Source organism: Sprattus sprattus, assembly GCF_963457725.1.
Source record: "Sprattus sprattus genome assembly, chromosome: 20".
Lineage (NCBI taxonomy): Eukaryota > Metazoa > Chordata > Actinopteri > Clupeiformes > Clupeidae > Sprattus > Sprattus sprattus.
Window position 1 is genome coordinate 1808912 of NC_137918.1, and position 27072 is coordinate 1835983.

The 27072-nt window shown below is 40.3% G+C and overlaps 3 protein-coding genes across 3 annotated transcripts; all 3 read right to left on the bottom strand.

Annotated features, from left to right (window-relative positions):
• Positions 1 to 14: 14 nt before the first annotated feature.
• On the bottom strand, positions 15 to 4586 carry lrrc14b (leucine rich repeat containing 14B). The gene is made up of 3 exons (XM_080859492.1): positions 3547 to 4586; positions 2143 to 2502; positions 15 to 1868 (listed from the first exon to the last, which is right to left on the bottom strand). Exons 1-3 carry the CDS (start codon positions 4449 to 4451, stop codon positions 1553 to 1555), a joined length of 1581 nt encoding a protein of 526 aa, XP_080715618.1. The 5' UTR covers positions 4452 to 4586; the 3' UTR covers positions 15 to 1552.
• A 6531-nt stretch (positions 4587 to 11117) lies between these two features.
• gatad1 (GATA zinc finger domain containing 1) lies at positions 11118 to 12655 on the bottom strand. Its single transcript, XM_080859035.1, has 5 exons — positions 12156 to 12655; positions 11905 to 12027; positions 11727 to 11786; positions 11466 to 11649; positions 11118 to 11365 (listed from the first exon to the last, which is right to left on the bottom strand). The coding sequence occupies exons 1-5, from the start codon at positions 12333 to 12335 to the stop codon at positions 11175 to 11177; spliced, it is 738 nt and encodes a 245-aa protein (XP_080715161.1). The 5' UTR covers positions 12336 to 12655; the 3' UTR covers positions 11118 to 11174.
• A 3354-nt stretch (positions 12656 to 16009) lies between these two features.
• Positions 16010 to 26189, bottom strand: LOC308381352 (retinol dehydrogenase 13; the record flags this gene model as incomplete). The annotated part of the gene is made up of 7 exons (XM_080858907.1): positions 26153 to 26189; positions 24095 to 24229; positions 23740 to 23931; positions 23227 to 23388; positions 22639 to 22758; positions 16524 to 16728; positions 16010 to 16115 (listed from the first exon to the last, which is right to left on the bottom strand). Exons 3-7 carry the CDS (start codon positions 23915 to 23917, stop codon positions 16010 to 16012), a joined length of 771 nt encoding a protein of 256 aa, XP_080715033.1. The 5' UTR covers positions 23918 to 23931; positions 24095 to 24229; positions 26153 to 26189.
• Positions 26190 to 27072: the final 883 nt, after the last annotated feature.

Genomic DNA, 27072 nt, shown 5'->3' on the forward strand with positions numbered 1-27072 from the left:
GAAACACACAGTGGTGGCTCTTTGGGGCATGCCCCTGAAATCAAGGGTGTTTTAATTCATTTGTATGATTGTATAGACACAGCACTGAACAGTCGTTTAATTTTTTACGTCAATATCATGATCCGATTTACATATAGTGATGTACCAAGTGGTTAGGCTAAATTAATGTACTGATTATTTAAAAATACAAAATAATTCACTGCTATCAGTGACCTGTAGTTTCTCAAGACTTGGCACACAATGTTGTCCAAATCTATCTGCACATTTTCCATCTACAAGATTACATGTTTTTGGTACATCAGGTATAGGGCACCCAAACACTTCACTGCAGCTGCACCATCAACTTGATTATTAATGGACACTATAGCACCATGGAAACAGGTACTGCCAGTGCTCTCCCCGATCCTACGCACACTTTCTCTGCAGCCGACTAGCCACACAGAAGTATAATGTTGAGGTCCTTTTTTTTCATCTTTGCTATGTAACAGTCCATGCACTCACATCTATCTATAAATCCAGAAATCTCTATGTGTCTGTCTAGGGCGTATCTCCCTGATGTTAGTTACGTTAGTTATGAGATTTTGCATGTAGCTTACGCATGTCATGAGCCTGTGCATCCTTGGTTTTGAAGACTTCTGAATTCATAGTTCGCGACATAGTTGTATTTTATCGTTTGCCGTAGGCACTATGGGTAGTGTAGTAATTCAAAGAAAGAGGGGCGTACCCGTGCGACGTCAATAATGTCATAGAACAGTCGTCATAGATGTTACCCCTGCTGATGCGTATGGGCCTGGCATGTAACCAACTCTCATTACCATGTTAAGTAGTATATTGTAGTTTGATGTATTTGTATAAGAGTTCGCTTTCTATTCAACGTTGCTGGTTAGCCTAGACCAGTGACCATAAGTTCATGCATCTACTGACGCAATGAGAGAGGTTTTCCGATTAGTTAGTTAGTCAGTGTCCCAATGTATCTGTTGTAATTCGTGTGTACTTTGTTTTCTCATTATTGCAATATTATAAACCTCAGTCTGCATTTACCCTGGCTGGGAGAGGCTGTCATTCCGAAGATACTGTGTGTGATCGCCTTTGCTCTGTGTTCATTAAACCTGTCAGAGTGTATGAATAAACGGCTGGGTGCCAATCAAAATCACAACGCAAGAGTGAAGTACACCGCTACAAATGGTAGCTTATATTGATAAGCCTCGGAGGCTTTCAGATTGTCCATTGCTTTCCCATCTGTTGCTATGGAGTCCACGAAATACGCGCAAATCTCGCTGTAAGTTATGTTGGGCCACGTGGTCATGTTATCCTCCCAGTTCTGCACTGAACAACAGCTACACCTACGTCTGCTAACACTACAGAATGCATAATTCCTACGGGCACTGCACTAGTACCTATAAAAACACTCAAAATCCTTGCATCGTCTGAGCCATACCACTCCTTTTTTTACTTTTCCTTCCACCTGTTTCTTTTCTTCACCTCTGTCCATCTCCATATGCCTCGCTCCTTAGACACACCATCATCTCTCTCCCCTTTTCCTCCTACAAATTCATTCCATTAGCCTGCTCTCCCTCCTCTCCTCCACACCGTTGACCGTGCCAATAAAATCGCCCACCACGTCTTTAAAAGCGTTCACCATGAACACCCCAAGCTCATTGGACGTCTCGTTGATGTCTGGGTCATACACACCCAAAAGCGGTGTGCACACCTCCACATGGCCCTTCCCAGAATGCTCCAGGATGCCCACCAACTCCGCCCGTGCCTCACTGAACTTTTCCTCGTCGTACTGCAGTAGTATGCTGTCGTCTAGAGGATAGGTGACGTTTGCAGGGTAACAATCTCGCGGCACAGGGAGCTCCACGTACCTAAAGAACACAAGTAAGACAGTCAGCTGTGTGCAGATGAACCTCGTGCCTCAATCCACAAAACTGGAATGAAGTAGCTAGCCATGATTCATAGCTTTGCTGTCAAAGTGCTCAGCACCTAAACCGCATAACATTGTCAGGAGGTAAAGATGAGACCCTTTAATACTGTTAATATGTAAAGGAATACCATATTAATGAAGGGGAAACAACACACAAAACAGTCTGGTAAAAAGATTATCCGTTTGAGGTGTCATGTCATTTCCACCGGCGGTACCTGAGGTTAGGGAAGCGTTGGGCAAGCATGTTGAAAATCCTCCGCAGAGCGGCCCAGCTCAGCGGGTTCCCCAGGATCTTAAACTCCTGTAGGCTCTCACAAGGGGCCAGAGCCTCTAGGAGCATCTCCAGGTGTTCATCCTCCAGACCACACTCTTCCAGGCAGAGGCTGCACAGCGTGGCTGAGCAGCGATGAAGAAGTTTCCGGAAGGTGTTGGGGAAGAGGTCGGCCACCTCATGCCCGCTCAGGTCCAGGCGAACCAAGTTCTCGCTGTGTAAGCTGTTGGCCAAGTAGGCCATGTCAATTGCTGACAGAGAACAGTTGGCAAGCTCCAGACACTGCAGAGGGGTGTTCAAAGGACTGGAGAGAGGAGGGGGCAGGTAGAGAGTAGAAAAGGGAGGGGGGCAGAAAAAGTAGGAGAGTTTAAAGGGAAGAGTAGCTGAAAGAGTTCAAGTGCAAGTCACATGCCAAAAAAAACACAGGATCAGACTGGACACTGACACTCTTGTGACAATAACATTACATATAAATACTCTGAGAGGCAGTTTGAACCAGGTATAATAGGGCTAACAGAAAGCTGTAGAGAGGTGAAGTGGAGTGTAAGAACAGACAAAACATAAAATCTACTACTGTTGTACTTCCAAGCAAATGTCTACCTCATTTGGGTTGTGACATATGAAGAACAAGTTAACTTTGGTGTGGCACTGTGCTTAGTAAAGTTGGACCTTTTTAATTGTTGCCAGGTTCCTGTCAGCGTCATCCAACACACAGGCTCAGCCAACATTCTCTAAATGAAAACAAAGAACTCAAACACAACATGTCAGTCAGAACAATGGACTGTCTGAATATGTGGTAGTGAAATAAGAAACCATTTCTTATAACACACACACTCTGGTGGTGTTTTTGAGGCTGTGAGTACATAAGCTGCATCTCAACAGTGTAGACAGAGAATTGAAGTAACACTATGCAACAATTTGACACTTTTTGAGATATGGTTTTATAGGCAACTAGTTTTGGTACCATCCTCAAATTCATGTTGATGGTATATAGTCATGTGAAGGACAGATAAACACCTGTGTCTTCTCCACTAGCCATCCAGGATATGCCCTATGTAGTTATGTGTAATGGGCTGGAACACCCTGCAACATGGGAAGAAAAGCTCTCACACGCATGACATTGCCAGCTAAACTGCCAAAAGACACCAGTTAGTGTGTTGGCAAGCTTCTATCAGTGTCAGCTGGGCTGTTGGTGGTGTTTGCAAGGTTTTTGGGTAGTTAGCTTACTTGTTTTAGAACAGAACTCCGTAGGCCTATTGCTGCTTTAAGGTAAACTCAGCTGAAAAATACAACCCCTGCATGTAGGGTAGCATCGTAAAGATGATCTCAAGCTATAGGCACGTAGTACCTGATCAGCCTTCGAAGGTGTCCCGTTAGAGTTGAGAAGCCCAGGCAGAGTTCACTCAGGTGTGTCAGCTTACTCAACAAATCTCCCAGAACTGCGAACTGGTCCAACTCTTCGGGTCCCATCCGCCTCACATTCAGAGCACGAGCGGGGAGCGTGAGGGATCGCAGTTCTCTGAAGTCCAGCTTAGAAAGTATAACCTCCAAGTGCGGAGCCTCCAGGTGGACATTGTGGACCACCTCCAACTTCTGAAGGCCCTCGGGCTCCGCTAGCCGCATAAAATAAACCAGATTCTTCACGGAAATTGAGTCAGCGCGCAGGGTGGTACAGCGAATCTTCAATGGACAGTGACGTCGAAGGAGCAATGCCTGCACCACCACCTCGTAGCTGCGGCCCGTGACGAAAGCCTCCAGGCGAACATCCACCTCGGTGTCCAATGCCGACGGATCCGCTGTACCAGCCTGTATTGCCACCATAACCTCATAGCACATGCGGGTCAAACGCTCCGTGCGGGCCCAGCGCCCTAGTGTTTTCCCACAGTTGCACGGATGCCGCTCCAGATCCTGTAAACCCGTCAAATCGACAAGCCGCAGAGATTTAGCATACGTTTTTGGCGGGCTCAACACATAGTCCCGAAGCCCGGTGAACACTGCATCCAGGCATATGCGACACGTCCGTGAGGTCAAGTCCTCTTGGCAGTCACTTGTGCGTCCCAGCATTCGTTGGAGGTTTAGTTGGGGAAGACACCAGGTCTGGACAAGGTCATGCAGAAACGCAGCCTCCTCTCGTAGGTAGGCGGCCTTGAAGAGCAGGGGGTACAGGTTGTGGGAGAGGCTGCTGATGTTTTCATGAGCGCTTGGGCCGCAACCCACGAAACACTCAGCCGCGAGGAAGCGTAGGCTCCTCATGGTCGAAACGTATACGTTTGGTTAACAGTCAACAGCTCAGCAAAGAGCGTGGATGAGTGACAGTAGGTTGTGTTGTTCTGGTTTGCTTTGTTGTGTGCGTCTGTGATTTGGTCTGCCTGAGAGTCAGTGTGCCAGACCTCTGGCTAGACTTTGCTATTGCTATGTGTGTCCGTGCACTCCTAGGGTGCGTGAGCGGGTCGGTTATTTTTAGAAGCAGCTGTCTCAGGCACTCGGCCCTGTGGGCCTTTGACAGCGTGTCTATTTGAGACTTTCACCAGCAGGTTAGTAGACAAAAAACTTTTCCACTGCCATCCGTTCCACAATGACCTATTAGTCCAGTCAAAGTAAAGTTTTACGACAGAATTATTGTAAACATTTTTTTCAGATAATTTCTATGATGTGTCCAGAACAACATATTAAAAGTCCTAAGAAATCTTAGTTGAGGAAATAGGTTACATTCTCATCAATCCGAGATGAGTGCCAATAAGGCCAGGTAACAATAGACACCAATGGGGCTATTTTTTTCCCCTTTACTCCTATCAAAATTAAACTTTACACAATGAAAGTACCCATGAAAAGTATGTGTTTTTCGTATAACAAGTTTCTTTTGACATGAATTGTAATATACAAATGAGCTATACACTAATCGAATATGCCCAAAATACACCCAAACAGGCTTATTTTTTTCCTTTACTCCTACCTCAATACAACCTTCCATAGTAAAAGTAAACATGAGAAGTATCTTTTCAAATTAATTTGATTATGCACATGAGCTCCCCACTTATTGAATATGTCTTAATTCGCATAGGCAGAAACACCATTCATATGTATGACAAATACATCGGCCCAATCTTCATCCAATCATCCTACTGCCAATGAGTGATGGCAATGCTGCTTTTAGACTGGCCTCTAACCTGAAAACTGCCTGGCTTGGTAGTACCTGCCAGGGGTATTATCCCTGGGGGGACAATCTCTTTACCCATGCCATTTTAGGCTGTGATTCTAAGTCTAGTTTTTTTGGCATAGGAAAGGGAAAGGCATTGAAAAAAAGTAAAGAATGACACTAGCTTTCTCTAACAAGCTAAGGTGTTCAGCCAGTCACAGGAAAATGTGGGAAAAGGCATCATCATTGCAGCAGGTGAAAAAGCTGTATAATGACCGATCAGCCTGCGGCACCACCAGAAATACTAGATGTAGTCCGCTGTAGTTGCAAGAAAGACTGCAGCACAAAGAGAAAAAAACACTGCCATTTTCGTAGAATGTCGTGGTACTAGCTGCACAAACTCACAGTTGTTTTATTTATCAGATGAATATGACCTAAAGGGAAATAACTAAGCAAATAACAAATTAGGAACTGATATAGAAGGTGCCAGAACCAAGAGCCACAGCGAAGGGGTCGAGGATCCAGGCAGGTTAGAGGCCAGTCTAAAAGCAGCATTGCCATCACTTATTGGCAGTAGGATGATTGGATGAAGATTGGGCCGATGTATTTGTCATACATATGAATGGTGTTTCTGCCTATGCGAATTAAGACATATTCAATAAGTGGGGAGCTCATGTGCATATTCAAATTAATTTGAAAAGATACTTTTCATGTATACTTTAACTATGTAAAGTTTTATTGTGGTAGGAGTAAAGAAAGAAATTAAGCCTATTTGGGTGTATTTTGGGCATATTCGATAAGTGTGTAGCTCATTTGCATATTACAATTAATTTTCAAAGTTACTTGTTATACAAAATGTTTTACTTTTCATGTGAACTTTCATTATGTAAAGTTTTATTTTGATAGGAGTAAAAGAAAAAAAATAGCCCGATTGGGGTGTATTGTTGTCTAGCCTTATTGGCACACATATTTCCTCAACTAGGATTTCTTAGGACTTTTATGTTGTTCTGGACACCTCATAGAAATGATCTATGCTGATTTTCTTTTTTACAATCAGTTCTATTTTTTTGCTCCAAAATGAGTAACTTTGCCTGGCCTATAATGTATAACACATCCTCACTTTTTCTGTCCTTGATCCTGTCCGCAAGCACGTTGTTACGCGTAATGAGTAGGCATGAGTAAACAAGTCACATCTCAACCAAACACCTACAACATTTTATATTCGTTCTTGTGCTCACAAGTTTAATAAGCATTGTCTGACACAGTCATGCACAACGTTTATTTATAACAAAAGGATTAACAAAGGATTCCTCCAACTACACGGAACACCTAAAAGTCAGATGAACCCCTTACTTCTTAGTGCAATTAAAAGCATAGCTGCAGACAAAAGATTTGATGAACATTTCATTTAAAAATGTGAAGGCTTGTTTTGATACTTAATGTAGCATTTATCATAAGCTATTTGATGCTTCAAACAATGAAAGCAACATTGAATATTATAAAATGATCAAAGTCTGAAAAGTAAAGTTACAGAGATACATATTATTTTACATTTAATAGAAAGGCCTCACAAGGAACATTAATATAGAGGTGCTCATGATAAGTGTGATTTAATATTTGCAAGTGCTAGAGGTAAGGGAAGCAGTTACAGTATTTATGATGTAACAGGAATCTTGAGGATAAACGTACACAATAGAACCACGAGGTGAATCAATAGTCTTTGAAGTTTATTTCTACGTGCGCCTGCAGGGAGCCAGTTTCAAACTGTATAGACAAGGAAGAGACTAAAGATCATTGTACAGTGGCAGTTTAATTAAGGTCAGCTGTGGGAGGTCATAGATCATAGGGGTGTGTTACAGGTGAGTGGTGGGGCAGGGGGCTTGTGAGTGGGAGGAGAGGTGAGGTGACCCCCACCCCCCCACGGAAGGTTCCGGAACATGCACACACAAAGGAATCATGGTAAAAAGGTGATGTGTATTACATCACCTTGGAGAGAGGGGATGTCTGGAAATGTTCCATGAGTATTTGTTCCTGAAACTTATTTAGCATAGGCCATGTGTGAGGGTGAGGCCAGACTGTCGATACACACACACACACACAAGAGAGCATACATGCTTGCAATGCAGTGGTAATTATATGACTATATCAATTTCCATCAGTGTAATACACCGACCAACCACTGACGGGAGCAGCGATTTAAACCTGAAGTTCGTGATGTAAACGCAAATGTTAAATTCACAAAGCAGGTACTTTGGATGGATCTAAACCTCTATTTCCATTTTATCAAGAAAATAAAAACTGCATTAAGTATATAAAATATCAAAGACAACATTTTGAGATCAAGGTAGTAAGACTTATGTATTACTTAGATTCAAAGCAGAATGAATTCATCTTTTGACTACAAAAATGAGTTGAGTTCTCCCTCTCATGCTTGGTAGTAATGATGAAGATGGTGCTCATGATGATGGTGGTGCATGTGTCTCTGGGTTATTGGCATAAAAATACCACTAGGGTGAGCTGAAGGGCTTGGTGGGACACCGTCTGGTCCAAAGTGAAGTGGGTATCCATGCAAGCCCCTTAAGGGTGATGAGGAGTCCTCTATCACCCTGTTGCCTTGTAGATGCCTGTTGTAGCTAAGCTGGGGCTCTAGCCCCTTCTAGTTTCCCAAGTATGACTTTGTGCCCCCATACACACACACAGCCTCAGCCTAATACACACAAACATCCATAATCTAGGAATCCCCCCCCCCCTTTTTTGTCTTATTTTTTTGTTTATCTATTGTTTTTTTGTTTTGTCTTTTTCTTCTTCAGTGTATACATATATGTATGTGTACGGACTTTGATCTTGCCTTTTTTTAAGGGTTGTCTGGGTCTTGGGAGGCGGGAGGGGGGAAGGGAGAGTTATTTGTATAATTTGAATCCCTCTTATTTACTGTTTTCACGTGTTGTCTTTTCAAGAAAGCAATAAAAACGTGTCAGCAGAACATTTAATATGAAGTTAGACTGGGCATGGCTTGAGAATGCATCAGAGACAGTTTCACTAATGGCAGGGAAATAACACATTGTAGTTGTACTGATGAGAGGTCTGGGTTTCTATTTCCCCTCTAATGGACAGGCCGCTCTCGCTCAAACTCTCTCATACATAATTCCTGGAGGAAGAACGATAGAGAGAGGGGGAGAGTGGTGGAGAGGAAATGAAGCGGAGAGGAAGAGTGATAAATAAATCCACTGATAAAGAATAGAAACAACCACAGAAAAAGCACTGCAAAAAGCTTGAATGAGCTCTTCCATAACTGAACGTCTACTGTGTAAGTGCAAGTCAAGCACTTGTCAAAGTGTCAGCACTAGGGAGGTGCTCTTTGAAGAGTTGGGTCTTTAAAAGCTTCTTTAAGGTAGAGAGGGACGTGCCTGCTCTGGTAATGCTAGCTAGGCAGTTCATTCCACCAACGTGGATCTACAATAAGAATAGTCTGGATTAGCATCCTGGTGTAGTCCTTTTATTTATTTAATCACATCACGATGCCTCGTAGAATTTTACTATAAATGTGAAACGTAATTGTTGATGATACAAATATTCTCGTATTTATTATAATTATAATTATTTTAATCCGAGGATGTCTGTAGAGTTGACGCGAACGCAATCACCAGCGGGTTCTCACAAATTCAACCGTTTACCCTTTTAACACGGACAGTTTTTTCAAATGCGATTCCTCAAATAACCACAAGAAGGCCCGAAGGAATCGTATTTGAGAAGATTTATGACTGCTATTTCGCCTTCTGAAAGTCTTCTGAAGTTCAGAAGAAATCCCAGATGAGAAAACTATCGAGAATGGCAAATGTTTTCCTAAATCCGCCGAAGTGGAGTTCAGAAGAAAGTCCTTAAATTCTTCTCAACTGCGTTCCAGAATGAGGCCTATTGTTACTATTCTTGATAACGTACATATTTTTTTTATTCCAAATGTTATAGATAACAACAATATGTACATAGAAATAATAGGAAGCCGTGAAAACACCAGAAGTAATAACTTCCAGTTTTAGGTCAATCAGTGAGATTTTACGGTGATCTGCATATTTCTCCATATAGTCAATGTAAAATAGGGGAGTTAAAAGGAAAACCTTTTAAAACTAGTTACAGTGCATGAAATGCCCTGTATTGTTATTCCTAGGCTTCTTCTTCTTCTTCTTCTTATTCTTGTTACCTTTTAATTTAATAGCGATTAATTCAGCTCAAACCGCTTAACTCATAAACTTCATTCAAACGTTGGCGCGTAGGTCTTGTAAAGGACACTTATGCTATGTATTTTTCACTTTTCCAAACTTTATACTTTTTAAGATATTAAATAAAAACGATACAAATTTTCCCATTGACTTACAATGGGCCATTATGACATCCTTTCTTCTTTTACTCTCCTTTCCTTTCTTCTTTCCTTCTTTCACTCTTTTATTCTTCCTTTCTTAACTTTTGCATTTCATGCACTGGTATTTCCTTCAGGAAATGCATTTTCTAGTTTGTTTTGTAACTTACCCTCTGGATTTTCTCTAGGCTTAAAGACTGCATGGACATTATGTGATAAGCCTATTTCAAGACATTCTTCAATTATTTTTTAGAATAGCCATGCATCATGTTTTGACTGGAATTTCCCCATTTCCATACGATTTAAATCTATTCGTTCTCACTTTCAAACTGAAGAGGATCATTCCTTGCATATAGAATGGGAATTAAAGGCACCCAGTGCAACATTAGGGCATCAAAATGGAAATATTCTGGATAAGACAATCTTTATGATATTGACATTTACTTCACCATATTAGCACATTTGCATCATTATTTGATACTTTGGGCGTCAAAAAGAGCGCTAAAACTAGCCGCCACCAATAAATAAAGCAGGATTCCAGTCAATGGAAAAATGGCCTCTCCCTACCGGCGATTGTTGTTGTTTACGATTTTCTATCAGTTCTCACCACACAACGACGTCTCATCTTTGCTTGAATGTTAATATGTAATGGTATGGAGTTATTGAAACTTACTACGTGTAAAAAAAAGACTAGAAATTGAATGTTTATTTTTCGAGTCTCAAGCCTATAAAGTTGCACTGGGTGCCTTTAAGGAATCCGTGAATTTGAAAGGACGACCAACAACCCAGTGGACAAAATCAGCAGCCGCAGGTTTGCCCAAATCTTTCAGCTAGACCTAATAATACGCAACATCGGATTCGCCGCCTCTAAACAGCGATATGGCGCCAGAACAGTGCCCCCTGGTGACCATAGATTTCTTATCATTTGAGAGACTTGTTCCATTTCATCCTCTCTTAAAAGCACACTTTTTGTGAATGCTTTACTCCAGCTATTCAGATTTTGAGGCAAACTAGTAGATTAACTCCAACTCCTTGGAAACTACATCAACTCCCCCTTTAAACTGCTACTGTTGGAATCAAGCATTAAGAGCTTTTGCTATTCAATTCATCAGAGTATGTGTTCAATGTCAGAGCATCAGTGAAACAAGTACCTTTTGATGAAAAACATCTGTAGATTAGTAAAGTAACAAAAAAGGACAAGACACCCACTACATTTATTTTGTTTCACAAAACAGCAAATGAGCAGAAAGTGACTCCATATGTTCTACCTATTTAAAAAAAAAAAAAAGGCACCTCTCAAGCTTCAGAAATACTGATCCCAATGTCCCAGTGTCCCAATGTCATTTAATGTCACTCCGTAAAAAGCGTATAAATAATACTGTGAACAGATGACACAGTACTTTGTTGTCAAGTACCTTCCTTAGTTCAGGTCAATGATGCACCCTTTTATGCAAATGTGCGTCCTTTGCATGATCACAAAAAAAGGCTAGTTGCCACCACCAATTGTTTCCTTGACTGCAACAGTAGGGGTAGGTCCAATGTGTGTCCAAATGTATCCCTTCTCGGGACGTAAAGGCATGGTTGGAAAGGGACTGCTCTTTGACTTGAAGTACTCTGAAGGTGCATGGCACACAAACTCAAGATACTCCATCTTCCTTGGCAAATCTTCTTCTGGGCCTGCAGAGGAAGAATGAATAAATGTCGTTAATAATGGCAGATGATCTTCATTGGAGACAACTGCAATGATAGAAGTAGCAATAATACTACAAGCACGTACCAATGATGTAAGTGCCTGGGTCAAAGTAATCTCTTGGACTGGCCTGTGTTGGAATCAGCCAGGTCAATGCAGCACTCTTTTCACAATACTGGTCCTGAATGAACCCACGGATCTGGGCGAAATATGGCTTTCCATCATCTTCGTCTAAGACTTTGATTACGTCCCCTGTTTGATAGTACACCCCCTACGAAGATGGAATGAATGTCAGTTAATTGGACACGCACATGTTTTGTAGCATGGTTGCCGAGAGATTTAACTTACCTTGTAAAACATAGACTCTGATGTAATGATTGTTGAAACTGACTCCGGAGCTTTGATTGGCTAAAAAACAAAAAAGAAAATGAAAAAAAAAAGAAAAAAAAAAACACACAGAGATCAATTAAAGCCTACTACCGTAATTCGCCAGAGAAAACGTTTCACCGAGTGATATACTACTTACATTTTTCAGTTTGAAGATATGTCTTCTGCCTTTTCCTTTAGTCGAGACCTTCTTCTCAGAAACTGGCGCTTTGTACTTTGTGCTTCTCAATCGTGCTGATCTTCTGTGGATCTCCTGCTTGGACTGCGTCCAAGATGGAAAATGGTTGAAATCGATATACTATAATGTCAAGGTTTAGACAAAGTATTTGTAACGTCGACACAATCATTAACTTTACCAGCGTTTTCCTATTAGTATTGACGACCATATACCTGTTTTCCTCCGCCATTATTTTGTTGTACGTTGGAGGATGCTGACGGTCCGGAGGGTCCACCGCTTGTGCTCTTCACTGTGCAGTTATTGCACAGAATTTCCCCCTGGTTTCCTTTCTTCCACATAGAAGACGAATTTGTTTTGCATACCGCACAACATGGCTTCAACCCCAGCGGCATTATGTCTTGGAATGTTAGGGTACTTTGGGCAATGTAAGGTTGATAACCAGCAGGCTAATTTATGAAACTAAACTCCCATGGAACTGTTTTTCTCTGGTTGGCCAGTCAAGCAACTTAGCTTGCTAGCTAACGTGAGCTATTCATGAAAATTGCTTCCTAAGACCTTTTCTACACGAAAAGAAAGTAATCGGTTTACCATAACATTAGTAGAAGTTTATGACACCTTCGGTGATGACTATCGGTAATGACAATCCTTTTCAACAAACAGAAGTTCCCCTGGGCGCCTTTTTCATAGTTAATCTCCTTGCTAGCAAGCCAAATTCCTGTTGAATGGTTGTTGCATCCTATACAAAAAACGAAAACTTCCGGTGTCAATAACCCACAATGCACCACGGGGGTTGAAGTGGTGTTTATCTTGCGCCATTTTGGAAAGGTCTAGACCTTTCCCGAAGGCGCCCATCCACGGCATAGACATTTAACTCTAACCATCACTTTTGGTTCTGAACACACCTGCCATCAGCTCCTTTGTAAGACCTGTTGTGCTGTTGACCTATGTAAAAAAAAATATGTCTCGTTGATCATGTGATAAGCTTTTCTCTCACAATCGGAAGATTGCTGATCCACTTATGATAACATTCCCCTTCAAACCAACTCTATCTGTGGAAGTCACCATAATGGTGTATCCGTTCCTAACTGTGGTAATTCATTCCAAAGCAATTATCATAAAGAAATGGCTTAACCATTTCCCCCCACAATTAATATTAAACACGTACTGTCTCACATAGCCTACTGTCGGAAATTCAAATTCAAAAACATTGACTTACAGTAATATCTATTTACCATTTGCATGCAAAGTAGGCTACTGACTAGAAGTCAGAAGTCCTGCCACTTTGTTGAAGTCCACCCCAAAAGCGAGGCATGAGAGAACAAGATAAAAAGCATGAGTCCACGAGTGTGCATGGTTATTTGTAAAGGTTAATTTGCTGCCACAACATTCAGTGTTACCTTTGACCTTATTCCTGCAGTTACTCAATGGTAGAAGACTGCCCAGAGAAGCAGGTAGCCTGCACATTAAGGCCATTTTTGCAGTTATTTGGTAACACAGATGCTGATTTGCAGATGTGTAGAGTGTATGGATTACTAATGACTTCAGATTCTGTTTTAGCCTTGCACTTGCTACACACCATGATTCCAGCCGATTCCAGCTGCTGGAGGAGCAGCGTGAAGGGCTGAAGGCCTTAAGACAATAGCTGGCCCAGAAGCGGAGATAGTAAAACTGCAGCATCCCTTCTTTCTTGAACAATTTCAAGGTGATGGTAGAGGTTTTACACAGGATTGATAGTTTACTTTACTTTGCTGGCTTTGCAACTCACTGCTGAAAGGAGCGGTAATAAGTTAGCCGGACATTCGATATTCGACAGATATTCGTTTTCGAAAGACGTGTTCGCATTCTGATTGCATATAGGCTATATTCTCATTTTGATTGCTGTAGTAGTTGCCAGTGGTAGGCAACTACATACTACAGGTGAAATCTTCCTCATATCTGCCAACATAGTGAAACAGCATGCATTAAAATATTTAAAATATGCACCAAAACTCAACCGAAAGATATTTTCTCATTCCAATTGCTGTAGTAGTTGCCAATAATAGGCGTTTACTTACATACGGTAACGCCAGTGACATGAATCCAGGGGACATACACATTTACTATGTATTTTTTAATATTTTATCATATTCATTTGCAATATTGTGTTTTTTGTGTGATATATTGGAGTTTTGTGGACACATAACAGCAGTTAAGTTAATAAAGTATACATTTTCCATTAAAAAATAAAGCCCTCAGTTTCCCAGCATGACAGCGGGGACATGCATTTTCGGGCATACTTGGAGAAATACTAAAATGGTTGAAAAGAAATACTGACTAATAAGTGGTTCAAAAGGGTATAATTGTTCAAATATCATGTTGTTTGCGTGTCTTAAAATGTAAATAAATCCCTACATTTTAGTTTTTTTAGAATGCTACTGCCCTGTGAAGTCTAGGGACAGAAAAGTGGACGTTTCTGTAGAATGACCCTATAGGTGACATTTTATTGATATCCGCCATCGTAGTGAAGCAATATAAATTTGAATGTTTAAAATATTAAGTAGCTAGTAGTAGTAAGTAGCTGCATACCATTGGCAACTACTACAACAATCAGAATGTAAAAATATCTTTTTATTGATTTTTGGTGAATATTTAAAAAACTCAATTTCATACCGTTTCACTATTATGCCAGATATCAGCCAAATTTCACGAATATCTGTCGAATATCGAACGTCCGGCTAACTTATTACCGCTGCTGAAAGGATGGAGTTAACCTCAGCGACAAAAACAATCATCAAAGCCAAAGTAAACCATTTGGAAAAATCTATTGCCATGTCAAGTGGTCTGGGTCAGTAAGGCCTAATTAGTAATAAAGAAGCCAAAGGGAGACTCAATGGACGTTTTTTTTTATGAAAATAGATCACGACAGGAAAGCCTTTAAAAAAGACACAAAAAGAGGTAGACAAAAACCGGTCAAGGGCAACCAGGAGATTGACAGAAAACTCATGTGGTAAAAACAGGCCTAGGTTGGTAACAAAGGGCAAGAGATCCAGGAAGAAGTTCCAAAGGGTTAGACAAACTTCACAGACCTAGGATACAGGCTTGGGTCAAAACAACAGAAAAAGTAACAGGCTTCACAACAAAACGGCAAAAAGTGAGATAATCTGGCAAGGTGGGATGGTCCTGGCATGGCTTAAAAACTGTGGTTGATGATGTGAGTGGTAGCAGGTGTGCAGGAACAGGCACTGGTGATGGGGCACCTTCCTTGTCAGTCGTCCAGGATCCAGGGTAGGACAAGGAAGTGGAAGTACTGGGCCAAAATGTGACACAAGTGTTGTTTCTCATTCTTTTATTGTAGTCATGTAATTTTGGTATTAAAAAACAATTAAGGCTTAACTTAATAATCAATATTATCTAGCAAGGCTATTCCCACCAGAGCCTACAGTGGCTTATACAAACAAACATAACGTTTTAAATAACCATGATATAAAAATGAATAAAGTGGACCCACAATGTCATAAATTGTACATTTTATTATACACAATCAAATGATTAGGGAGTCTTCCACAATAAATAACTTAACATGAATAATTCAAATTCATCTATTAAATTAACACAAGATGTATATTTGCAATCATCAAATTGACTCTAATATGATTTGTCATGCTCTTTTGTGAGCAACATATCACTGCTCGAGCACTGTATTTAAAGAGTAAGTAAGGCTGGGATCCAGGGGAAAGGATGAGGATTGCTTAGAGACTTAAATGCACTCTGAACATAGGGTAGGCCTACTGTAGGCCCCTGACACAGGCAAGGAATCTAAAGAACATATTATCACAACATATCCTGATGCCATCTGAAAATTATGCTATACACGTTGATTTTAGCTACAAGAGTACAAACATATGTAGTCCAACTCTTGAGTTACATAGCACCATTCCCAAGCAGACCTGCTAACCTAGGTGACAGGAACCATTAAGACCAGCATAATGAGTAAGCATTGAGTAGAACGACAGGAACAGCATTCATTTGATTGGGGGAACAGTTTTGCATGGCTCTCTGTTATTATTAAGAGCATGGCTTAGTGGTCTCAGTCCTCTTCATTGTAGCCCACCAACTTGGCACTAAAGTCCCAAAGCCTCATGGCGGCTAGATCATCCTTCCCCTCCGGAGCCGGCTCCTTCAGCTTGCAGTCACTACGTAAAAAGAGGCATACAACAGCTCAACACATGGCCCAGAAGTTTGTGTATCAAACCTAGCAAGTTTACGCAAATGTACCTCAAAAAGTGTTGTGGTGTGATAAGATACTCAGCTTGTTCATGGCATTATGCAGTGTTTTTAAGTCTGGTCATGCAAACATTGTAGTAAGTACATTGTAATGTAAGGTATATACATGTTTAATAGAACTATTTTAGATTCTGAAGTTACTTTTTAAAGCACTGCTCCCCAACACTGACATCAAAACATACATCCCATTCTACTCATATTCGTAACATTCACACCGTCTCATCCCCTAGCCATGCACAGACTCACGGATGAGGTCAACCCATTCAAAGTGAATTGGGATCCATCAACTCTGAGCAAGCCGTCAGTGGCTCTGATACCTGAAGTAGCAGCCGGTGTGTATCTCCAGGTCCTCAGTGACAGCACAGTATATTGTGGTCTGTGCGCCTTGTTTTGGGGTCTTCATCAGAAGCAAGGCAGGTGCCCGTAGCAGGGCACTCAGAAGAGGGTATCGTGTCTCCACGTAGCGCCCCAGCTCTGTCCGGATCACCCCGGGGTGCAGAGCAAACGCAGACACCCCAAAGGCTGAAATGGCAGAAGAGAATGTAGTTTGTCACCTGTGATACACACTAGCCTTGCTCTCTGTGAGTGGACAAAAGGGTAAGTGTGGGGCTGAATTAGCACTGTTGGTGCTGGAGCCACTAGTCAATAGCAACTGTATTTCATGCATGTAAGCGTCAGAACCTAAAATATCAATTATCACACATTTATGCTGTCAACAGCTAACTCAATGTAAAACATGATTCTAAGTATTGTCGTGTTCAGACGCAAAGCATTGTGGGTAAATAGGGCAGGGCAGGGCAGATGAGTAACCGGAGCAAAGCAAGGTTGTTTTGAATTTTGACTCGATCCCATTACAAGGAAGATGACAAGGAGTTGCTGTGTAATAAACTGCAGTAGCCGTTCTCACGACCATCGAAGACAACGGATCAACCCAGGAATAAGCTTTTATCGTTTTCCTGCGTGGAAGAAAAACAGCACTAGTCATGTTTCAGATGTTACAAAGAGGCGACGGATGGCATGGGTAGCAGCAGTCAGGAGACCTAACATCACCTTCGACTATACTCCTCCATACATGGAGGTGTGTTCAAAGCATTTTCACAAAGGTAAGTCATAAATAACTCAAATTTACTATAATGTTTTGTGGTTACAACTTGCGTGACTTAGCCTACATGGGTTGTTGGCTTGCAGGTAAGCACTGTTACGCAAGTTAGCTCTGCTAACTAGATACACAAGTAAGCTCTGCTAAGTGCTAACCATAACAACTCCGTCACCTAAAGCTAGTGTAGCATGTTAGACGACACTTGTGAAAATTGAGTTTCAGTTTGCCAGGTTTATTTTGTCTTAAAGCAGTAATAAGTAGTTTTTGGCTTGTGGGGGGTACTGCAGGGGGGTCGTGAAATCTTAAAAAAAAAAAAAAAAAAAAAAAGAATTCAACCAATTTATCTCCACAAATTTAAATGTCTTCCGAATCAGAATTGTATTTATTTTTTCCCTTTAAATTCACATTAACATAAATCCAACATATTGTAGCGAACATATAAATTGATCGAGAAGACGTTATCTTTCAGTCAGCTACCCACAGGAACTCTCTCAGGCTATGTACACAAGAAGCCTAGGGTCACCGAATCGGATTTATTTTTCACACCAATCGAATCTTTTAATTTCATAAATACGGAGCCTGGTAACGAGAGATTTGCGTAAACACGGAGGCAGCAGATTGTGTTGAACGGGCTGTAGTACATCCCCCACGCCTGCTGGTGTCGCTTTATTTTGCTTTTTTTGCAACAGACAACTGAAAAAACCTAGAAGAAGACAGGATCACATGGAGTAACATGTCATTACTCAAGCTCCTATTAGCAACGTGTAGCCTAGCCGCATAGCCTACATTTAATCTATACAGCAACACATTATGGTGGTTAAGAAAATCGGTGGTCAGAGCAGACTGTAGGTTATGCGAAAATGAATTCTATTTTGTATTGATAATAAAGAGTTTGGAACAGTTCAACAAAGCAATGTGCAACATGAAATGTCTGAGTTGTCTTGGAGAGTCTGCTTGAGTACGAGACACCACAATGTAAGTGGTGTGGTTTCATAACAATTGCTTCCTATTTCATGGTTTTATTACTAACAACAAATGAATGCTATTGTTGAGGGCTTTGTCCTTCACCTAATGTACCCCTGAAGTGACGTTAATGCTAGCTATCATTGTCTGAAAGGACAAGAGCTAACTTAGCATTCATCTTTATTATAATAATAATAATAATAATAATAATAATACATTTATTTTATAGGGTGCCTTTCAAGACACCCAAGGTCGCCTTACAACATTGAATAAAACATTGAATTATACATAATACAGGTTACAATAGGTTACAATACATTACAGGTTATAGGCTTGCTTGAACAGGTGTGTTTTGATTTGTGTGTGAAAAAGAGCGATTGAGATAGGGTCAATGTTCCTGATGTCAGGGGGGAGGGAGTTCCAGAGGTGAGGGGCAGAGCGGCTGAAGGCTCTGGATCCCATGGTGGAGGGTGATGGAGGGTGATGGAGGAGGCAGACCTGAGAGACCGGGTAGGGACATTGATGTGGAGGAGGTCAGAGAGGTATGGAGGGGCGAGGTTATGGATTGCCTTAAATGTGTGGAGGAGGATTTTGTAATTAATTGATTATTTTAAAACCTTACGTCTATAATACATATTTGTACGTCAGATTTGCTCATAGGCTATTGCTGACACTTTCAATAAGCGGTTTTGTACAATGGTCTAATGCAAATAGATTAAACAGATAGATTAAAGTGTTGATTGACAATGTTATCCCTTTCTAACCACATCGATTTAGGTAGATGGGAGATACACTTGTATAAATGCCGTTACCCAAATTCACGTGTAATAGCAGCAAGGTAAAAGGAAGAAAATATTTGTTTTTAAGCTAGAGTACTGCCTCACTGGCTGCGCCATGGCAACCCATTCAGTTATTAAATAATGCCGGTTGTGTCAGGTGTTATGGCTGGTCTCAAAAATTGCGTGGCTAAGTAAGACCACGAAAAACTATCCACATGTAGGTAAAACAGCACACTATCCCAATAGAAACAACTAAGCACAGTAGAAAAAGGTAAGTCACGAAAAAGGAGCCACGTCACACATTTAAATTGTTGTTGCTGTTATGAGGGGAAGTAATGGGGTGAATAAGCATAGACATATACTGTATGTCTATGTGAATAGGAGTTTAGCTTGAGGTCGCGATGCGACCACGTGGGACAATGAAATCATCAGGGTGCGTAAATCCGTGCAGACGAAAACCAGCCCCCATACCGATTCAAATCTTCTCACTTTCTACCCCAGATTTCGATCGTTGCGGATAGAGAGTGCGGATAGAGAGTGCTTGTCTACATGATAGGCTATCTGTATTAGCTATCTGTATTAGTTTGACAAACTAGGCTCCATGTAAACGACCTCTCAAGCTGGGCAGCACCTTTCACAGCACCTTTCATGCAAATACGACAGCACAAGCACTAGCCAATCAGATCGCGTTTATGCTCAAGTCTAAAGAGCGCAAAGATCAAAAATAAAAGATGGCGGACCATTCTCCGTAGCTGGTCTTGTTTGTACCTATAAGTTGTTAGTTTGAATTTTTTTGCTTTTAAAAAAATGTCACCGAGAAATAGACACTGTACAAGGTTAAAAAACGTTAATTGTAACTGAAAAATAAGTCTGAGAGGTTTGCGAGGTGTATGAGCCCCCTATCTAATGTTAGCATGCTACTACCTACAAGGTTAACAACTTTCTAGCGGTGTGATTGGTTTGTTGACCTGTCAATCTCACTTTGACTCTGTTTCTGTTGTCAACACAACCCCATGCGCCAGACTCCTCCCCCGTCATCCGTTGGATCGTGTCAGTCAGGAGTTATTGAAAAGAAGATACATCTCGCTATTGTGGGACGATGTGTGCCATCGACCGATGCTTGAGGATTCACTGTCCCTTCTTTATGTATGATGAAATAAAAACATATATCTGTGAATTATTTTAATAAGTTGTTATTAATTGTTAGCTCAGAGTTGTATGCAAGATGTATGTTTATAAATGGCAGTGGCACGGCCACTCTGTACCTTTCATGTTGTTAAATGTTAAATTAAATTCAATGTAAAAAAATGTTAAGTCAAATTCAATGTTAAAAATTGTTAAGTTAAATTCATTGTTCAAAAATGTTAGGTTAAATTCAATGTTAAAAAATATAAATGTTAATGAATAAATTAACCTTTGTATTATTTGAATAGCTTAGTATTGAATGCACAATAACAGGGTAGCTATGTTTATATGGCACTAAGCCCAGTATATTATAAACAAAATGTTATGCAATTTATATATTAGGGGTCCCTGCTCATCTCGCCATCAGTTTGGGGGTCCCTGGCCTGAAAAACGTTGAAGACCCCTGCTGTTGAGATTTGCCTTCCTCGTTTATGACAAACTAGCAAATCAAATACTTTGCTAACACAGTCAAGAAAAGATGGCTAGCTCTGAATTGAACTTGTATCCAAATGTGTCTTTCAGCTCTCGCCAACGAGTAAAAGCGATTCCGATAGTGACTCTCACCAGCTGATCCTAGTCGCGCATGTTCAGACACAAAGGACCGGGCGGCAAAAATCTTACATACCACAGTATTTTCCTTACAGACCCCCGATGGCAATGGCGGAGAGGCCATTCTCCATATTAAAAGTAATTGTAGCGGCACAATTTTTTTCAAGCTGTTATTTTACATATTGTTACTTTAAGTTCTGACATGGATTTTTTTACCACTTTTAGATGTTTGGTGCTGGGGTACTAATGTAATACTGGAGGGATGACATTTTTTTGCTTTTAGTTGTCATGGGATGTAGTTTTTTGGTTCCAGTTGGGAAATGTTGTTCAGTGGAGTGAGGCTTGTCCCTACACAACCACTTTTGAGTAATCACTGTTCCTTCAAGCTGAATATTTAGTTTTTGCGTTTGCAGGCAGACCCGCCTATGAAATGATAGAATGTGATCCTGACTGGGCACCCTCTCTGAACCTTGGCCACACAGAGGTAAAAGCAGCAGGCACAGAAAGATTTCCACGGTTTGGAGGGAGAGTTAGGAGATCTCAAGACCAAGCTCTCAGCGGGGAGAAAGCATCAGCAGGACAAGCGAATGATCATCCACCACCATCCTCTGACAACAACAGCCCTGAAGCAGAGATGAATGATTCAGCACCTCCGTACGACTCAGGTAAATATGTTATTTGTAATTTACTTCCTGTGATTGATTCCTTTTTTTTTTTTTTTTTTAAAGTTCATCCTCAAATCTAGCCTATCAAAGTGGCTTAGATTTCCTCCTAAAATTAACCAGCGATCTTCTGGAAATAGGTCTGGCAATCTGTTTACAAATGTATCTATATGGTCATGAAATTATACAACCCGAATTCCAGGAAAAGTTTGGACGTTTTTTAAATTTGAATAAAATGAAAACTAAATGACTTTCAAATCACATGAGCCAATATTTAGTTAACAATAGAACATAGGTAACATAACACATGTTTAAACAGAAAAAAATTACAATTTTATGCACAAAATTAGCTAATTTCAAGTTTGATTCCTGCTACAGGTCTCAAAATAGTTGGGACGGGGGCATGTTTACCATGGTGTAACATCTCCTCTTCTTTTTAAAACAGTTTGAAGACGTTCAGACGACCTGTAGCAGGAATCAAATTTGAAATGACCTCATTTAGTGGATACAAGTGTAAAATGTGTCAGTTTAAACATTTGTTATGTTATCTATGTTCTATTGTGAATAACATATTGGCTCATGTGATTTGAAAGTCTTTTAGTTTTCATTTTATTCAAATTTAAAAAACGTCCCAACTTTTCCGGAACACTGTGTGTTGTTCACCTTTCCATGGGATGTCCTAAAAAAAGCCATTATACAATTATTGATGTTGGTCACACCTCATTTTCTTTCTGGCCCCAGGTTGACTTTGAAAGCCGAAGAATAGACCATTTTTACATGCAGTTAGGCCTAAACAGATGTTTAGATGTTTTATGTTATCCAAATACTGCGCTTTAGCACCGGTGTTCAGCTTTTCGTGATATAAACCTACTTCATTCTCCTTTTTTGGGTCCATTGGTTGTTTTTTTTTAGCAATGTCACAAACAAAAGTATTAGCGGTAATGGCAGTGAGAGGGCGCAGTTATCAGCTGATCGACAGAACGCTGTTTTGGTTGCCAAGCTGCCTGTAGCCCCATAATGCAATACGATTTGAACGCTTGATTTGTGCTTTGATGATGTAGGTTTGCAAACTCAATATTGGTCTGCATCCAAAATCTAGCAGTTTCTGAAATCTACAATTAATCTTTGAAGTGACTAATGATGTCATATAGAGAGTATCAGTGTAAGGTAGATGATGGAGCAGGGAAACCCTTACCTCGTGTTCTGCGTGCAAGTTCTCTAGAGAATAATAGGTTGGCTAGCTTGCTCTGTCTGTAACTCACTAGTGGGTCATATGGGGTCTTGTTGTAGAAGAGGTCCTCAAAGTTGATCTTTCCTAAAAGCCACAGATTGCAAGAAGAATTTGGGGCATCAATGTTATATTGTTGGCATTTGTTGTTTCTGAGATTTGATCATATATTCTGCATATATCTAGAGCAGTGGTACTCAAAATTAGCCAGTTAAGAAAAAAAGCTGACATTCTTTTAAGTTAAGAAAGCACTTTTCTCTTCTGTTTGGAACAGTGAACAGCAAGACTTGTGTGTGTATATGTGTTGGAGAGGGGCTAGTCCTTGTAGTTTTCAAATATTCCAAAGAGGACTTAGGAGGTAGGAAATGGTGCTTCATGCTCACAAAGCCTCAAGAACACAATTTGTTAAGATAAATATCGCTAAACAAAAGGTTTTTTTTTTTTATCACCTTTGTGTTCTATTCTGCACCTTTAAAATTTAAGTAACAAATATATCTTTAAAATATAAATGATTTCTGTATAGGCATGCACGCAAAATAGGCATTTTCTTCTTACCCCCCACATGGGTGATGCTAGATACATTGACAACTCGACTAGGTGCGGAGCTTTTTAGCATGTCCAGCAGCAGCATGGTGAGGAGGAAGTGTGCTAAGTGATTGACGCCTAGCTGAGTCTCAAATCCATCCTCCGTCAGGCTCCTGGGGCACATCATTACACCTGTTGAGGCACCAACCAGAGAGGAGATAAAATCATGCTTTGATCAAGTAGAAAGAAGACACCAGCTGTTCCACCAGTTCTTTTAAAATCAAAAAAGATGTCACATGTGAGAAACGTCATGTGACAAACATGAGTAAGATGGCAAAGTTCCTTCAAATAAAAAATACTAAACTACGACATTGAACTAGTTGGCTAAGAACATAGATGGAGCTATAAAACTATGGCAACCTTCCTCCCGCTGAATTTGTGAGTGCCCAACTCTGTTCACCACCCACACCGAACTAGCCTTATCATTATACAGTATGTTATCATCTACAAACATAATTGGTGGATTTCCATAGGCCATCTCACCAGCATTGTTGATGAGGATGTCGAGCCGGTCCTCCGTGGCACTGAGTTTGCTTGCGAACTCCCGCACAGAGGCAAGCGATGACAGATCCAGCTGTCGCACCACCACGTTCCCATTCCCCGTTGACCGTCGGACCTCTGATGCAGCTTTCTCACCTCGTCTCATGTCTCGGCAAGCCATCACCACACGTGCTCCTAGCAGTCAAGCACATACAGACTTACATAGTTGCAAACCTACATATGGTACACACACACACATAGACATATTTATACATACATTTTGGAGCTTAAGAAGTAGATCACAGTATAATGTGCAAACACAGTATAGTAAGTGCACACTTGGTTGGATGGCCATTACCTCTTAGTGCCAAATCTCGGGCGGTCTCCTTTCCAATTCCAGAGTTGGCTCCAGTGATCACCACTGTTTTTCCATCAAGACGTATTCGACTCCGGCAAACTCCACCTGCAATCCACTTCCTCAGGAGTACCAGACCTGTGTCAAATAGTATCAGACTTTTTTGTCAGGCATTTGCCTTACAACCAGGAGAACTAGAGGCACAGAGGATACTATATTAACTGGTTACAAATCCTTTATTGGGTGATTCTCCAACTATGGTACTTTTTGGACCTGGACATTTTTAGAAAATGAAACATTTTGAATTAAAATATTATTGGCATAATTTGTTTCCTAATTATGCCTAGATACCTGCCCTGAAGTTGGTTGTGCTGATTTTTTGATTTTTGATTTTTGACTGGTGGTGTCCATGGAGACGGTTGTGGAAAAGACAGTTGTGGAAATGACATTTTCTCCATTTTTCTTTAATATCTCATGTTTGACTAGCCTGCTCGTGTAAGTTTTTAGAGTTAGCTTTACATAATCTCAAATTACACCAAATTCAGTTGTAAAAATGCAGAAATGTTTTCGTTGGAATGAGTTATGAGCGGTTCAGAAATGACAAACAATAAACGTACTCGAGGTTTTTCTCATATTTACCTTGATTTATCTCAAATTCAGTAACCTCTGCTGGGAGGTTAATTTCATTGAATCATGTGTTTCCCTCTAGAGTATCAATTGCTATGGTTACTGAGTATACAAATCTAAAGGACTGAGCCTGGGACTGCATTTTATGCAGAGGTGTGGAAATGACGGTGAACCCGAGGGACAAGTGTTCAACATGGTTAAAATATGCCAAATTGAAAAGAAATATATCTAAAAGTATTATATTTGATTGAAATGGGTAATAATGCACACTTCCTGTTTGAATTTAAAATGATATCAGTTTTAGATTTTAAGTTAGATAAGGTTGAAGACCTGAAGTCTGGCCGAGGGACAGAGGCAAAACAGCAAAAAACACATATAACATGCCTCCTATTGTATAAAAAACAACATAATTGAACAATCATTTTTTATATATAGGTTCCCCTTAACATGTAGTAAGTGTGGGTGAAAAAAAAAAGTGGAAATGTTATTTAGTTTTTTTTATATCTGTCAAGGACAGAGAAAGTACCATAGTTGGAGAATCACCCTATTACAGGTTTAATTGTGCTTTATCTTGACAAAAGTCGTGTACAGTTTGGGTGAGTATTAATGTGTATTTGAACAGCCATCCTGACAACAATTTATCTCAGTATCTGTGACACAATACGTTGACACCATGGATTTAATATAGATATACAGTATATCACATATACAACGGTGAACACAATGAGTGATGTGTCCAAAAACACCGGAACAGATATGACCCATCTGAATATAAGCATTATGCCATTTCACCATAGCCTTCAATCTTTAACCTGAATTTGTATTAAAAGAAATGTAATTACCTAGATTTTGGAATATATTAATAACACTTTTAAAAGGTTTCAGACTTGAAAGTCTTAAACATTAATCTAGTGATGTTGGATTGTGTCTCACACTGTGTCTTTAAATTAGCTGGGCACACAGGCTAAACTAATTTCACATTTAACAAGCAGCGAGTTGCCTGAATGCTTAAAGCCTGATTTTATCCTGATTAAGACACCATAATCTTGTAACATTTCTTAGCTCACGCCGTCAAGATATACAGCGGAACTAAACCAATTTCAGTCTTTTTATTTAAAATTAATTTAAGTGTGTGCTATTTTCATGTTTACCCTATTTAAAATATTTTTATTAAAATAGACACTTGACAGACTTCCTGCCACGTAGATTAAATGCTATTACATAGCAGGCTACATTCCTCGTCGGACAGATTATAGCCTAGGTGAAGTGCTGAATGAAACGAGGCTGTGTGGTTCTATACAAGTTTCGAATAATTGCATTCGATTAACAGTCGAGTTTCTTAATATTTTCGGCAGTAGTCTACCCGAGTGCCAAAACTGAACATTTCAAAACGGTAGTTGCGCTGTCATTCAGAAATGGGCTTAATTTACTTACTGATGGCTGTCACAGCAGTAGCTACACCATACTTTGCAAGCGGATTAGTTCTCAACTCTTTCCATACTTCGCGGGCTGGCACAGACAAACTCATAACGTCCGGTCGGAGGAACTTTCCCGTCCCCCTCTTCTCACCAACAGCAATAAATCTTAGTGTCTTGATTTGTTTTTGATCATCGCAAAGGCAACAACGGGCTAACGACGTGCTTGTGTGTTCTGGGAACGTGGTGGCATTTAAGGTTTTATAACCGGATTAGTCTAGGATCTACTCTCAAGAGTGACCAGTGGTGTTTGTGTGTGTGAGAAAAAGCATATTATGGCTGATAATCAGAAAGGCTAGGCTACTTATTGCAAAAATGCCAAAAACACAAAACATAAATACATAAGACGACGTAGCATAAAGGGCACGAGATGTTTCTGCATAACTGATCTGTCAATAAATGAATGGCACTTAAACAACGACAGTAATTAACATCATAACATAACATTCCAGAGACATGGGCTGGGAGTATATTAGACTGCTGTCTGTAATGAGTAGGCTATATGCTACAAATTCAATATTCGTGGTTCGTTTGGATTAACAACGACATTTATTTCACGAGATTTATGTGGTAAGGAAAACCGACAAAATGTCACCTAAAAGTGGCAAACGATACTGCACTTGGATGATAATTACTTTTGAATATCCCCATTGAGCCGATCAGTTGAGTTAAAATAATAGTTTTAAATTAAGACCTATTTTTGCTTGACTATCTGCTATGAATACATTTGACAAGTCAGACAATAAGAATACATTTCACTGTATTTTTATCTTACTGTATTTTGTAAAGATATATTCCTCAATATACTACTCTTAAACCTGTGATTAAGATAATGTGTGACACATCAGGTTTTGCTTTTGACAGTTGTGTGTCTCTCAC